Below are 15458 nucleotides of genomic sequence, written 5' to 3'. Positions count from 1 at the left end.
AGCCCCAAGTGCATCACTTTGCTCACAGCCTCTTCAAGCCACGTGGCAGGTTCCCGGCCCTCGGCCCCGTGCTCAGCCTGCAGGAGCCCAAGCACCCACCCACCTCATCCACGGAGGGTCCGCGACCTGCAACGCAGAGTGGGTGACCGGCTGCAGTTCCTGCAGTTAAATGTCTTACGTCCTCTTCCCAGCTTTCCCCACGCCACGAGCCAGACCCTGCTGGCCAAGTTCAAACAGCAGCATGAGGACAACAGGTACTTCCTCGGCACCCCCGTCATGGAGCCGGCATTCATCATTCAGCACTTCGCAGGGAAAGTGAAATATCAGATCAAGGTACGCAGCCATCCGCTGCCATCATCAGTCAAGTCACGCTCTGCCTGGGAGGCGGGAAGGGGACCGCGTGGGTACCCTGGAGGCCCCTTCCCTCTGGCACTTGCTCTGTCCCTCCTCTTTTTTTTTTTTTCTTTTTAAACTTTTTTTTTATACATTTATTTATTTATTTTATTTTTGGCTGCATTGGGTCTTTGTTGCTGCACACAGGCTCTCTCTAGTTGAGGCGAGTGAGGGCTACTGTTCGTTGCAGTGTGCGGGCTTCTCATTGCGGTGGCTTCTCTTGTTGTGGAGCATGGGCTCTAGGCGCACAGGCTTCAGTAGTTGCGGCTCGTGGGCTCTAGAGCGCAGGCTCAGTAGTTGTGGCGCACGGGCTTAGTTGCTCTGCGGCATGTGGAGTTTTCCTGGACCAGGGCTCGAACCCGTGTCCCCTCCATTGGCAGGCGGATTCTTAACCCCTGCGCCACCAGGGAAGCCCTGTCCCTCCTCTTTATTGCTTTTGCTGGGCGAAGTTCCAGGGCTCTCGGACCCAGTGTCAAACCCCTGGCTCTACTGTCGAGGGCTCCACGGCAGGAGCCACGTCTCTGTTGTTGAGATGCACTGCCCACTAGTCCTTCCCATGCTGGCCCCCAGGGCCTCGGCCGGCACTGGCAAGGGACCACCCGCCTCCATCATCCCTCCTGCCACCCCCCACCAGGACTTCCGGGAGAAGAATATGGACTACATGCGGCCGGACATAGTGGCCCTCCTGCGGGGCAGTGACAGCTCCTACGTTCGGGAGCTCATCGGCATGGACCCCGTGGCCGTGTTCCGCTGGGCGGTGCTCCGGGCTGCCATCCAGGCCATGGCTGTGCTCCGGGAGGCCGGGCGCCTGCGGGCCGAGAGGGCTGAAAAGGCTGCAGGTAGGAGGGTCCCCAGGTCACTGTTGAGAAGAGGACACTCATAGTCCGTTGCAAAGTGTACATTTTCATTTCATTTCGCACATTCCCAAGGTTGTACAACCAGCACTTCTATCTGGCTCCCCAAACTCTTTTTTTTTTTTCTTTTCCATTATAGTTTATTGCAAGATATTGAATATAGTTCCCAGTGCTATACAGTAGGACTTTGTTGTTTATTTTATATGTAATAGTTTGTATCTGCTAATCCCAAACTCCTAATTTATCCCTCCTGCCACCCTTTTCCTTTGGTAACCATAGGTTTGTTTTCTATGTCTATGAGTCTGTTTAGTAAATAAGTTCATTTGTACTATTTTTCAGATGCAACATATAAGTGATAGCATATAAAATTTGTCTTTCTCTGTCTGACTCACTTCATTTAGTATGATAATTTCTAGGTCCATCCATGTTCTGCAAGTGGCATTGTTTCATTCTTTTTTATGGCTGAGTAATATTCCATTGTGTAAATATACCACATCTTCTTTATCCGTTCATCTGTTGATGGACATTTAGGTTGCTTTCATGCCTTGGCTGTTGTAAATTAGCTCCCAAGGTCTTTTATCGTCCCAAACGGAAGGTCTGTAGCGGGGTGTATAATTTAACCTCATACGTGCAAGGCAGGAAGGTGTGTCACCACTTTTCTGTGAGGATAACCTGAGGCCCAGAAGAGCTGAGTGGCTCCCCCAGGGTCACTCAGCTCGAGATACCAACCACGGCATTTTAGGAAGGGTGTCTATTAAAGGAGGACCAAAAGGTTAAAGCCTTTATGAGAAGTAGGAAATAGATGATGCTGTTTTGTGGGGAATGGAACATTTCACGGTTCCCCGTTCTGCCCAAATTTGAGTGTCAGGCCCTTTTTTTTTTTTTTTTTTTTTTAAACGGGCTCAAGTCAGGATCACAGCCTCCATGGAAAAGTTACAAAGCCCTTCAGCTACAAGCGACCCCCACCCCCCAAACTTCATCTGCTCTGTGTCCCCAGCAGGTCTGGGCAGCTCTGGTGCCCGAGGTCACCTGGGAGAGCTGCAGAGAGGAGCCAGCACCCCATCGGAAAAACTGTACCGGTGAGCGAGACCTTGATTTATCCCAAGTGAAGCCAGTAGTCAGCGGCATTGTTTAAAATGGCGCCAGAAACCCGACACTCTGAACCCAGGTCGGGGTTGACCAGAATAAGGAACACAGCAGCCGCTTGAACAAGAAAGACCCAGAAGTAACGGCATCTGGTGGCCGCATTTCTGCGAGGCAGGCCTCGTGCATCATCTGCCTTAGGGGGATGTGGGCGGCTCAGTTTACAAAGGAGCTTTTCATGGCCGGTCATGACCGTTGGCGGGTGGGGCCCAAGGGCTGCTGGTCTCACAGAGCAACAAGCTTGATTTAAGAGCACTTCCGCCCTTAGCCTGCCTGGGGTGTCCCGAAAGCCAATCAGCTAAGTTCCTTCACTCTCAGTCAGAAACACAGATGCACCGTTGCTTATAAGGGTGTCTTGTGGCCACCTAGCAATGGCCAAGGGTCCTCCACGTACCCCAGTTGCTACTGAGTGTAAAAGTGAGCAGGCTTGTGCTTCCAGGATTAAAAAAGGCTACACTGGACAGACATCTGAGGCCATGACAAAGCCAGGGGAGGGACCCTTCTGGCAGCCTGAGAGAGGCAGGCTACATTGAGAAGGGACCACTTGGGCCAGACAAGGCAGGCAGGGTGTGCTAGCCGTGGGGGCAGCATGTGCAAAGGCCCTGGGGCAGCTGAGTCCCCAACCTCTTTCTCAAGACTCAACAAATTCCCCAGGAGCGAGTCACTAAATTTCAAAACATGAAAAAGTCATTTTATTTTTGAACACTTTATAATAAAAACTCCCTCAGGAGATTCACAAACGCATATGTGTGGAGGTAGAGCTAGCACCTAGGTAAGTGACCCCATGTCGTTTGTCTGAAAGCAGCGTGTCATTTTCCTCCTTTTAAAAAGGTGCATTTTTAAATCAGCTTTTTCACCCAAAAGGAGGCAAGAGAAAAAAAAAAAAAAACACCACGTCCCAGTATTTGAAAGTGGCCCCTGACCCACTTGGTCTCCCCAGGGCCTGGCCCCCGGGCTGCGAATCCTGCCCCAAGAGCGCATTTAGTTTATACAGATTCTCCCTTTCAGCTGCTCAATGCTAGATTTCTCATTTGACGGCTCTGAGGAGTTCGATATTAACGCTTTTGAGGACATCATTGCTTTCTATGAAAGCAAGAAGTAAGTAGAAGCAAGGGCCTTCGAACCCAAGACCAGGGAGGCACGCCCAGAGGAGCCGTCACCCGAGGTGCTCAGCGCAGTATCCAGAGCAAGAGGGGGATCGGCGAGCCGAGGGGCGCTCTCGCCAGCTTTGGCCACGTCAGGGGGGTGTGGGCTGGAGCCAAGGGCCTCGTTGTCATCAGGAGCTCTGGCCGCTGCACTGACCGCTCAGGGTGTGGAGGTGAAACGTGACCCCTCTGTTGTCTTTGCTCTGTGCCTCCCTGGAGGGTGAGGGAGCAGAGGTAAGTGTGGCCATTCCGGCCCTGGGCATGGTGCATGGAACACAGACAGGGGGCTGCCGATCGGGGTCTTCCCAGGCCAACTGCTCAGAGCTTAAACATGTATTTAAAATAACTGGAACGAGGAATTTTTACAAAAGAGAGAAGGTCCCAGCTCATCCTGCAGCCGTCGCCACCTCATTTCTAGAAGTTCTATCCAAAACATTTGTCATCTAGACGTTTTTCGCGAGCATTCAGTTTTTGTCTCTAAGCCATTCTCATTCTCACACCTAAAATGTATGCTCAGCCCTGAACCCACGGCAACTGAACAAAAGAAAGCTAATAAGGTTGAATTTGGGGGGGTAAGGATCTTCAGTTAGGGTTTCTCACCCTTGGCACTCTGCTGGGTCACCCTGTGGTAGGGCCGTCCTGTGCACTGCAAGGAATTGAGAGGCATCCCTGGCCTCCACCCTCCAGATGCCAGTAGCGCCCCCTCCCCCAGTCAGGACAGCCAAGCATGGGGGATGGGGGGCAGGGAGCGGCATCGCCCCAGGTTGATCCGTGTGTGAATTCCAATTTGTTCTTCCCAAGGCATTTCTTGAAGCCCACAAGGAGGCAGCCCACAGAACCATCAGGAGAAACCAATCTGCTGCTTCCCACAGAGACCTCCCCGGTCTTCTGTTTTCAGTAGCCCCTTGATACTTTTTACAGACTCCAAAAGGCTCTTAAACGTGAGGCCTTTTCCAGCGATCCGACATGCCATGTTGCAAACTCTGTTCAGCCGGAAGTGGCCCCAGCCCCCTGCCTCCCGGGAGGGCGGAGCCTCCTTGGGGTGGGCTGCTGCTCCCGGGTGAAGCCCTCTTCTTGGTGCAGGAGGGAGTGGCGGCAGCGTTCAGGCTTCCCCCAGCTGCATGTTTTGGCTCCAGTGGCCTGAGGACGGTCCCGACCGTGCCAGGGACCCTGAGGTGGCGGGCCCGCTGCTCTAACTTGGTCTTCTCTCTATCACTGCACCCCTCCCCCCCACCCAGCGATTTGCATGACCAAATCATCAAGACCATCAAAGGATTGCCCTGGCAGGGTGACGACCCCCGTAGGCTTCTCCAGTCCCTCAGTCGGCTCCAGAAACCCCGCACCTTCATCCTGTGAGTCCCCCCTGAGGCTGTGGGCACCCCCCGCTCCCCCACAAGTGCAACGACCGCCTCCCCGCTCCGGACCCGCCCCCCCCCGCCCGGGCCCGGCCCACGTGGGCTTCCTGTAACACTGAATCAGCCGCTCTAAACGCTGCGCTGTCTTGTGGTTCTGTTCTCACACCAGCCATCGCTAAGTGGCCCTCGTAATCCTCCCTCCCTGGTGTCTGCACTGTGACCCAAATCCTTGCCAGCTTCACAGGAATGCTCCCCCACGAAGCATCTGATTTTCTGCCCCCAAATGTGCGGGGCAAGGCTTGCTGCCCCTCGCCCCACCCCCGCCTTTGCCACCGTGAGCTTATAAAGCAGCCGTCAGAAGCAGGGTGTGCAATCTTGCGGGCCTCCGCGCATCCCGTGACCCTGCTTTGGGGGCGTGACGTGATACAAAGGGCCAGAAACCGCACAGACTAGGTTTGGACCTTCCACTAACTCACTGCATGACCTGAGCGCTCTGAGCGTTTGGCCTGTGTCTGCAAAGCAGGGGTGATGATTTTCGTACCCACATACCAGGTGGGCAGCAGCCTCAACCAATGGGCACAAGCAACCGCTCGGGGCTCAGGCCAGCAGAGAGCAAAGCTTGTGTCTGCCGTGCAGCCTGTTTGCAAAGTCATTTTTATTATGCCTTATTCCACCCCACCGGGGTTAACATGAAACCTGACACACAGAGAACCTCACAGCCGAGCATCTTGCAAATCTGTGGGGAACCATTTCCTCAGTGGGTCTTAAAAACAGGCCAAGCTGCAATTTTTTTTTAAATCTTTCTCTCCTCTGCAAGATTCCATAAAGTGTCTAAGAGGGTAGGGGTCATCCCCCCTCCCTCGGCCAAAAGATCAGCTTTCATTTTTAACCTTCTGCCAGTTCGAGTCCAAAGGCTCCCCTACCCAGGCCCCATCTCAGTTCTTTGCGAGACAGACCCCTGCCCTGCTGCCGGGGCGGGGGCGGAAGGGTCTCTGCGGACTGGCTTGATGTTTGCCAACGTGTAGCAAATAGAGCTGGGACACCTGGTAGGCGTCAGAGCCTCGCGGGATCCCCCGAAGCCCCATGTGGGGCATCCCACCATCGTCCTGTGAGATCCCAGCTCCCCCATAGCCAGCCCTGTGCTCTGCCCTGTAGATGACCAGCCGCCCCTTCTGCTCCCAGACCGAGTGGCCCCCAGACCAGGTGCTCCTGCCACCCCAGGGGCAGCCGCTGGCCCAGTGAGGCCGGTGTGCACAGTCACAGGAGCGGCAGTCCCCCACACATGTGCAGGGGAGCCCACCAGGTCCCCGGCGAGGCGGCGGCCTCGTTGCACTTGTGCCTCTGGACTCTCTTCCTCTCTCTGTTCTCACTCCATCTAACCCGCAAGGTGTGGCTTGCTGAACTAACCCAGATCCAGACATCGTGTTCCTTCTGTTCACAAAACCATTTTTAATATTTTGACAGGAAAAGTAAAGGTATCAAACAAAAGCAGATCATTCCAAAGGTAAACACGTGCGACACCGTCTGACACTGCCTTGCAAGCGCCTGGTTCAAGTTTTTCTGGAAAACTGGGGCGGGGGGGGGGCGGGAGGTGACTTTTAACTTCTCAAGCTTCTTTGATTCCTTCCCTTTCCTATCATCTCCCCCTTCCCCTCTAGAAAACAGTGTCTCCTGTTGAAATGATACAGAGGTGTCTTTGTTTGGGTTTCCTAGAGGCAGGGCCTGTGATGGGGATCTCTGCACAAGTGGTGTTTAAGGGGGAGCTCCCAGGAGAAACCCGAAGGGGGGGGAGGGAGGGGGAAGCAGTCTGGGCAGGGTCAGGACTGAGCCAGGAGGTGGGCTCAGCCTGATCCCCCGGGGAGCCCAGGAGTGTTTACCACAGAGCTTATCTCGCCGAGAGGCGATGGGACCCTTCTGTCATATCCCCACATCAGGGGTCTTTAGCTGCGAGCCACCTCCAGAGGGTGGGATGGCTGCAGCACCTCGTGGGCATCCAGGGAGAGGAGGCCCTTCAGCCAGGGTGGTCCTGTCAGGAAGGGGGCAACTGTGCACCGCTGGCAGCCAAGACCCCAGCAGCCGGCCTTGGGTCAAGTGCACCCGGACGCTCTGTCTAGTCTCTACGTACAGCGTGCAGACGGAGAGTATAAGGCAACCCCTCAGTCTGGCCAACAGGTGGGACAGCGCTAGTCCCCCTCGTCAGCGACAGTGAGGGTTGGCCCGTGAGGGAGGGCTGGCCGGATGAGCGCACATGGAAACACGGGGTGCTTGGCATTCCTTGAGCTGCGAGGAAGGAAGCCAGCACTCTGTAGCTCTTGGCTTCTGGGCACTCGGGCCACAAGAGGCTGTAACCAGCCCGCCCGGAGGCAGCGCCATCCACAGGACACAGCCCAGGTTCAGTCCCCCTGTCACCGCCACCAGGCCCACCTGCCCCCACCCTGTCTCTGACAGCACAACCCCAAGACTGAGCCTCAGAGCTGCCACCTGGGAGGGGCATTGTTGTGGCTCCGGGGACGTCCGAGAGGTCTCCCAGTGCCCGCTGGGGCTTTGGGAGGGCAGGCCGGACCCTGTGTTTCTATCCTAGAACCTGCTGGACTCCAAATCCCTGAAACTCATCATCAGTATGACCCTGCACGACCGCACCACCAAGTCCCTGCTGCACCTGCACAAGAAGAAGAAGCCGCCCAGCATCAGCGCCCAGTTCCAGGTAGGTGGCCCAAGGGGGCAGGAGGCAGTGCTGAACTCAGCCTGACACTCACGTGGCTGGGTCAAAACAAACCCAACACAGGCAGCCTACTGTTATCCCGGGGGCTCCTGACCTCGTCACAGCTTGACATTTGGGGTTGGGTCATCCTCCGTGGTGGGGGCCGTCCCATGAGTTGTGGGATGCTCAGCAGAATCGCTAGCCTCCACCCACCAGATACCAGCAGCGCTGTCCAGTCACGACAACCAAGAAGTCTCCAGGTCTTGCCAAATTCCCCTGGGGTAACAGAATCACCCTTGGTTGAGAACCACCAAGTTAAAAGAGTCATGAATCAGCATGTGAGTTGACGTGACCACCAAACTGTGTCCTTAGGTCATGTTTCCCTTTTTTACCTGGTTGCCAGGAAGCTCAGGGACACTTTCTTTCTTTTTTTCAGTGGGGTCCAATGGCCGCTGGCCCTTTTTTTTTTTTTTTTTTAATTACCCCATGTAGGAACTACCACAAATCCTTTTTGGAAGCAGCAGGCCAGAGACTAAAGCCACTGCATCCATGGTCCCTTCTGAGGCTGACCCGTGTTTTAAATCCCAGAAAGAGTCTATCTGGTTCCACCACCTTCCCCGCACTGAGACAGAAGCAGGAGGGCCCTGGGAAGATGGTGGCTCTCAGCCATGGGGACCCCTCAGCTCCCTTGGGGGCTCCCCGGGGTAACACAGCCTCTGGTCAGAATGTCGCACTGCAACCTCCCATGTCCTACATTAGCACGGGTGCCCCGCCACCGATACAGGCAGGTGACCTGGCTCCCCTCCCACCGAGGAGTGTGTCCTTGGGGGTCCCAGCTCAGCACCTTCCCCCTCTCTCCCCAGACATCCCTTAATAAGCTCCTGGAGGCGCTGGGGAAGGCAGAGCCCTTCTTCATCCGCTGCATCCGCTCCAACGCCGAGAAGGTGAGGGGCTCCCACGTTTCGGGGGCGGTGAAAGCCAAGCCGAGGTCTGGTGGCTCGGCAAGGGGTGTTCCTGTTGGGGGGGGCGCGGTGCTGGGAGCGGGGAGGGTTGGTCAGGAGAGTCCTCAAGGAAGCAAGTGTCCACACAGGTTTCGGGAACTGTAGACGTGTGCTGTAGCCGGGGGTAGAGGGGGTCAGCAGGAGGCAGCAAGGGCAACCTGGTGACCAGCCAAGAATAGAGACGTCCTCTGGAACATGGCGGGGCTCCAGAGAAAGTCTGTCCGAAGAGGGACAGGTCGGGGGTGCTCTTCAGATATATCCCAAAGGCAATCAGTGCAGAGAATGTGCTGGAAGGGAGAGGTTGAAGTCAGGCAACAGAGCCTGCCGCTCATCCTGAACTTTCTGGAAAGACAGAGCACCAGTGGGGGCCAACAGTGGCGGGCTCAGCCCTTGCAGCCAGGCTTCCTTCTCCCCGGGGGTCCACCGGCCACTCCATCCCCTCAGGGACTTTGCTGGAGGCCATTTGGGACCTGGGCTCCCTCCCAGGCACAAACCGATCTCTGAGCAAGTGTCTCTTGGCGATTCTGTTCACCCACGCTCTCTGTCTCCACTCTTCCTGTTTCCCTGCCTCTCCCCTGCTCCTGGGACGCTCTGCTAACGTCCAGAGCCCAGCTTGGCCCTGCCAGGTGCCACAGCTTTCCGTCCCCAGGCGAGGACCTGGACTCACTCTGTCTCCCCTCCCTTCCCATTCCTGGTCCCCCAGTGGCATCTCAGAGATTTCTGTCCCCCTTCCCCATCTTCCACCAGCAGCAGAATGAGGCCTGTCTTCTCCACCCATTCGGATTTTGCCTCAGCTTTGGGCAACTCGGGAAACGCTCCATCAGCACCTGCTTTGGACATGGGCCATGGCTGCAGATCATTCTTTGCTGTAGGGGGCGCTATGCTGTGCTTTTTAGTGTATTGAGTAGAATCCCTTGTCTCCAAGAGCCCACCACATACCAGAAGCCCCCCCCCCCCCGCACCCAATCATGACATCCCTCCCCTCATGCCATTCCCTCCCCTCCATCCACTTAAAATAACCCCCACCAGCATGGAGTCCAGGCCCCTGAGCTCTGGGCTGGAAGCTCACTGATCCAGCCTTATTTCAGCCCCTCCTCCCCCTCACCCCCACCCCTCCATCAGCAAGCGTCTCTCTGCATCCCTGTCCACCCCTTGGCTTCCCCTTCCTCCTTCGGGCCTTCACCCAGCTGCTCCCTGCCCGCCCCCCTGCCTGTCCTCTACTCAGCCCTCAGGACTCAGCCCAGGGTCCCCTCTCCTGTGACACCTCCCACGGGGGGCCCAGCAGTGTGTTCTGTCTGCCGAATCCCCACTACTCACCCTGATACGTGGCACAGGGTATGAGTTTAACAGGTTTGGAAAGGGGCCTTTAGGAAATAACTCTTTGCAGCAAATTCTCTTGAGTGAGGCAGTGAGAAGTGGCATCTGTCTCCCGGACAACAGGGAATAGAGCAGATCAGATGGCCAAGTTTTCTAGAAGAGATGAATGCCTTAGGCATCACTGCTGAGTGGCCCCATGTCTTTATTCCCAAAAAAACGTCTGGAGCAAGGAAAAAAAAAAAAAAACAGATCCTGCAGGTGCCCGCGCCTGCCAGGCTGGGGACATTCCCAGATCAGCCCCAGCCCACGGGTGTGCCCTGACTGCATCCGTATCTGGAGTCCCGAGGGATGGCAGTCACGTGGGAATAGACACCTCTTCCCAGGGATCCTGTCCCCAGCCACCTACAGGCATCTGCCCTGATTGCTCAATCCCGTTTCAGAAAGAGCTGTGTTTCGATGATGAGCTGGTGCTGCAGCAGCTGCGCTACACAGGCATGCTGGAGACCGTGCGGATCCGGAGGTCGGGCTACAGCGCCAAGTACACGTTCCAGGTAGGATGCTCTCGTGCACATGCATGGCTGCCTGGGATACTAGCCACCTCCAGAAAGGGCGCGTCTATGGAGCATGAGCCTGGCAGGTTACTTTCCATTAGGGTTTCTTCACGCTGGCTGGCACTGTTGGCATTTGTACCAGATCATTCTTTTCTCATGGTCGGGGACATAGTTCCTCGCAAGAGGTATGTTAAACCAAGTGGGGAGGAGGGAACTGTACAAGCAGATCCCTGTGCAGGTCGGCCCTTATTGAGCATCTTCTGTAATACACACTTTTATACCCAGCTCTTTTATTCTGTCAACCAGCAGCAAGGGGGCCCTGCTTCCTATTTTCCCAATATGGAAACTGAGGCCCAAGGAGGTGATGACTTCAGAGATGACTCCCTGGGCTTTCTAGAAACACAGAAGATCACCAGTAACCTCACATTGGTGAAGACCAAATTACAGCAGTTTCTCAACCACGTCACCGTTGACACTTGGGGCTGGGTCATTCTCTGTGGTGAGGGCCGCCCTGTGCACCATTGGGTGTTGAGCAGCATCCCTGGCCTCCACCCGCAAGATGCCAGGAACACTATTCCCCTGAGTTCTGACAACCCAAGATGTCTCCATGTATCACTGAATGTCCCCAGGGGTCCACATGGCCCAGGTTGAGAACCCCTGGCTCATGCTGGGAGCTGGCAGCAGCTGTGTGGTGCTCGAGTGAGCACTGGGCCTGAAACCAGAGGTGGCAGCACCTGGTCCCCGTTCAGGCTTTACCCGTATGGCCTCAGGGACATGGCTTCATTGTGGCATGCCTCCCTTTTTCATCCACAGAATGGGAATATCATCTTTCTGATCCTACATAAATAGGAAAGGCAAATTACCGAAAAGGGAGGAAATGCTGGTGTGTCTCATTAATGGCTTCGCTCTTAAAAATTTGGCGTAATTGTTTACTTAAAAAGGGCATACCTTGAGACTTCCCTGGTGGTGCAGTGGTTAGGACGCTGCGCTTCCACTGCAGGAGGCACAGGTTCTATCCCTGGTTGGGGAACTAAGATCCCGCATGCCGTGCAATGAGGCCAGAAAAGCGAGGGCAGTGTGGGGACATGCCTCCAGCTATGGTTCAGCCTTCTAATGAGCCAGACTGTGGGCCCCCCAAGAGCAGCTCCATCTCCTGGCTGCCCCCCAACAACGCCAGCACCCAGCAGGTCCTCAGTGGTCACTCACTGACTGACTGAAGGATCGGTGCTCTGTGTCTGCGACAGTCTTTCTTAAGCTTTAGACTGTTTCAGAAAGTCCAAGATTTTAGCTTTGTCAGTACCGTTCACATGAAACCAAGTTTTGCCTTCAGAAACTCGGCTTGACCAGAGAATTGCTGGAGCCCCGTCTTCTTGTCGGGTGGCAGAAACACTAACGCAGATTTTCCTTTCTCGGCCAAAATCACCCAGGATTTCACGGAGCAGTTCCAGGTGCTGTTGCCCAAGAATGCCCAGCCCTGCAGGGAGGTTATCTCTGCCCTGCTGGAGAAGATGGACATAGACAAGAGGAGCTACCAAATCGGCAAGACCAAGGTCAGTGTTTGCACCCCTCAGGGTGGCTGCAAACTGTACCCCACCTTCTGCTACACACAGGGTCCTCCCATGGCCCAAGCCACTCACTGAAAACTAAGGGGCTCTGCTGAGGAAGTGCGTTTCTTGGGGCCCAGCACGTTATTTCTTCCTGGAAGGCAGAGGGGCAGACCTAAGGTGTGGGGCTCAGGCATCAGACCATCACACCATAGCACAGGATGTTCAGGAACCAGTCAGTAACCTTTGTAATGACTGGCAGCTCCTCAACAGGGCTCTACCAGATGTGACAAGTCTCCTCACAGTGCCCCAACGAGTTAATCATATAGAGTTACCATGTGGCCCAGCAATTCCGCTCCTAGGTATCAACCCAAAAGAACTGAAAATAGATGTGCAAACAAATCCTTGTACATGTATGTTCATAGTGGCACTAGTCACTTGCCAAAAGGTAGAAATAATTCATGTATCCATCAAGAGATGATAGATAAACAAAACGTGGGCCATTCACTTAGTGGAGTATTATTCAGCCCTGATACACGCTTACGTGGATGAACCTTGAAAACGTCATGCTGAGTGAAAGAAGTCAGACACAAAAGGCCACAGATTGTGTGATCTCATTAATATGAAATGTCCAGAACATGTAAATCCAGAGAGACAGAAAGCAGATTAGTGGTTGCCAGGGGCTGGGGGAGGGGGGTTAGGAAATGACTGCTGATGGGCACGGAGTTTCCCTTTGGGGTGATGGAAATGTTTCAGAGCTAGATCCAGGTGATGGCTGCACAATATTGTGAATGTACTAAATGCCACTGAATTGTTCACTTTAAATGGTTAATTTTATGTTCTGGGAATTCTATCTCAATATTTTAAAAAAAAAAAAAAAAACTCCCCTTGGTCAGGTCAGGTCAGTCAGCACACCAGCTTGGTCTCACGTAATCCCGGGGTGGGCTGAGCAGACCTGTCGAGTACAGGGGTTCTGGAGGCCATGTTGACCCCTCCTGTGCCCACTCCCTGCTAGGTTTTCCTGAAGGAGACGGAGCGGCAGGCCCTGCAGGAGACACTGCACCGGGAGGTCGTGCGGAAGATCCTGCTCCTGCAGAGCTGGTTCCGGATGGTGCTGGAGCGCAGGCACTTCCTACAGATGAGGCGGGCGGCCGTCACCATCCAGGTCCTGAGGGGGCCCATGGGGCCGGGGGCGGGGGTGGCCGGGGTCTCGCCCTCCCAGCCCCTGAATGCCCCCTCCACTCTCAGGCCTGCTGGCGGTCCTACCGCGTCCGCCGGGCACTGGAGAGGACACAGGCAGCAGTGTACCTCCAGGCCGCATGGAGGGGCTACCGGCAGCGGGCAGCCTACCAGCTCCAGAGACAGACCATCATCCGTCTGCAGAGCCTCTGCCGGGGGCACCTGCAGCGCAGGAGGTGAGCAGAATGGGACCAAGCCCCCCGCCCCCCCCGCCCCCCAGAACATTCCACTCACCGAAGGGCTGCCTGAGACACCGTCTGGCCAGTGGAGCTGTCTGGACACAGGGAGGCTGAGGAGGGGCTGGCAGGCATCTAGCCATCTGGGCACACAGGACCCTAGAGGGACGCTCCAGGGCTGGTAGGTGGCACCTACTGGCAAAACCCCAGGTCACCACTGGCGGTACTCAGTCTCTGCCAGGGACCCCCGCACCACCACTGCACCTGCCCACCCCAGGCAGGTTGGCAGAGCACCTGGATTCAGAGCTGGAGGGTTCAGGCCACCAGGACCAGCCATCAGGGGGCTCCCCTCACCCCCGCTCACACACGAAGCCTGGGAATCCACCAGGACAGGGACCCCAAAGGAATTCAGAGGGTTCTGAACAGATCCCTCCCACAACAGACCTGATAAAGGTTCCCCTGAACCAGCCAGGCAGAGGTGGCCATGACAACAAGAGGCCATTCCGTGTCTCCCCCTTCCCTGACTGAGGAGGTTCTGCCTTTCCAGAAGCATCTCTGAGGGCCAGGGTCTCGCCACGTGCCACCTGGCCCCCCACCCCTGCACCTGCAGGTAGAAAAGGGGTCCCCAACGCCCTGGGTGGATTTGTTCCTGAAAGCACCCCCTTCACTTTCCCCCCACCAGCTTCAGCCAGATGGTGGCAGAGAAGCAGAAGGCTGCAGAGAAGGAGAGGGAAGCCCAGCGAGCCACCAAACAGGAAACAGCAGAGACCGGGCCGGGCTGGGCAGCTGGGCAGGAGCCCTCGCAGGGCCCAGAACCATCCAAGGACGGCGAGCATTTGGAGCTGGAGCCCGAGGCGTGGCCCAGTGACGGGTCCCCCGTGGAGAGCTCCCGACCGGAGAAGGCGCCCCCAGCCCAGAAAAACGCAGCCGAAAGTCACGAGAAAGTGCCCAGCAGCCGGGAGAAGCGCGAGTCACGCCGGCAGAGGGGGCTGGAGCACGTGAAGCTCCAGAACAAGCACATCCAGTCCTGTAAGGAAGAGCACGCCCTCAGAGAACCTTCTGGAAGGGCCGTCCCAGAGCCACAAGAGAGCCTCGCAGAAGACAGAAAGGAGGACAGAGAAGATGAAAGCCCTCGGGACGCGAGGACGGACACAGGGCTGGCTCCTCCTGAAAAGCAGCCCGAGGAGCCCCCGCAGCCCACGCCGGGCAGCCTGGTCTCAGCTGAAGCCCAGGGCGGGAGCCCCAGGCCCGGCCACGTGGAACGACCCACCAGCCTGGCCCTGGACAGCAGGGTCGGCGTGCCGGCCCCCGGTGCCACCCCGGAGACTCCCAAGGACAAGAGCAAGCTGGGGGTTGGCCCGAGGGCCCAGGACAGGCCCGAGAGCCCAGGAGGCTCCACCCAGATTCAGCGGTACAGGGACCCAGATGCCGAGCGGCTGGCCAGCGCCGTGGAGCTGTGGCGGGGCAAGAAGCTGATGACCGCTGGCCCCAGCACCATGCTGAGCCAGTCCCTGGACCTCAGCGAGCGGCACCGGGCCGAGGGGGTCGCCCTCACGCCCACAAAGTAAGCCCTGTACCCTCCTTTCTCCAAGGGCTGGGGTGGGCGGGCAGGGTCGGGGGTTACATAGCCAAAGCCTGGAGCAGGACCGAGGCAGCGCCACGCATCCCAGAAACGCGTGAGGCTCTGTGCCTGAGAGCTGACACCAGGTGGGTGGGAGCCCCAAGGAAGAAGGGCCCAAGGGGTGGGGAGAGGCTCGGGGAAGACGAGGCACCTTCCGGGGACCCTGAAGCCCCTGTCCAAATGAGCCCAGTTCACACAGAAAGCCTCCAGCCTTGTGGAAAGTGGTCCCTTGGGTTGAGGTTCCCCCGCTCCCCAGCCTGCCTGGACCTCAGTTTCCTCATCAACAGTGGGACTGATTACACGCACCCAGAGGCTGAAAGAGCAGCTCTCGACACACTCGGACCCCAGTTGGCTAAATATTGGTGACTCCGAATCACCAGCCCCTTGTCCCAGAGGGCTGCCTGTCCAAAGGAATAAA

At 56.5% G+C, this 15458-nt stretch overlaps 1 protein-coding gene across 4 annotated transcripts in view; it reads left to right on the top strand.

Annotated features, from left to right (window-relative positions):
- The window catches only part of MYO9B (myosin IXB), an 89024-nt gene that overhangs the window by 61320 nt on the left and 12246 nt on the right, over nt 1-15458 (top strand). Inside the window, exons 12-24 of one of the 4 annotated variants that reach the window (XM_060008095.1) lie at nt 192-333; nt 1028-1232; nt 2245-2326; nt 3399-3488; nt 4774-4887; nt 6355-6394; nt 7472-7594; nt 8455-8535; nt 10350-10460; nt 11888-12010; nt 13020-13169; nt 13253-13419; nt 14102-14983. In XM_060008095.1, coding sequence (XP_059864078.1) covers nt 192-333; nt 1028-1232; nt 2245-2326; nt 3399-3488; nt 4774-4887; nt 6355-6394; nt 7472-7594; nt 8455-8535; nt 10350-10460; nt 11888-12010; nt 13020-13169; nt 13253-13419; nt 14102-14983 — 2310 coding nt within the window. The remainder of the gene's footprint in view (nt 1-191; nt 334-1027; nt 1233-2244; nt 2327-3398; nt 3489-4773; nt 4888-6354; nt 6395-7471; nt 7595-8454; nt 8536-10349; nt 10461-11887; nt 12011-13019; nt 13170-13252; nt 13420-14101; nt 14984-15458) is intronic. The other 3 variants (XM_060008097.1, XM_060008096.1, XM_060008098.1) reach the window with 3 other exon arrangements.

This window comes from Delphinus delphis, chromosome 3 (assembly GCF_949987515.2).
Source record: "Delphinus delphis chromosome 3, mDelDel1.2, whole genome shotgun sequence".
Lineage (NCBI taxonomy): Eukaryota > Metazoa > Chordata > Mammalia > Artiodactyla > Delphinidae > Delphinus > Delphinus delphis.
The sequence above is the reverse complement of the archived record's forward strand: the minus strand, read 5'-3'. Positions and strand labels throughout refer to the sequence as shown.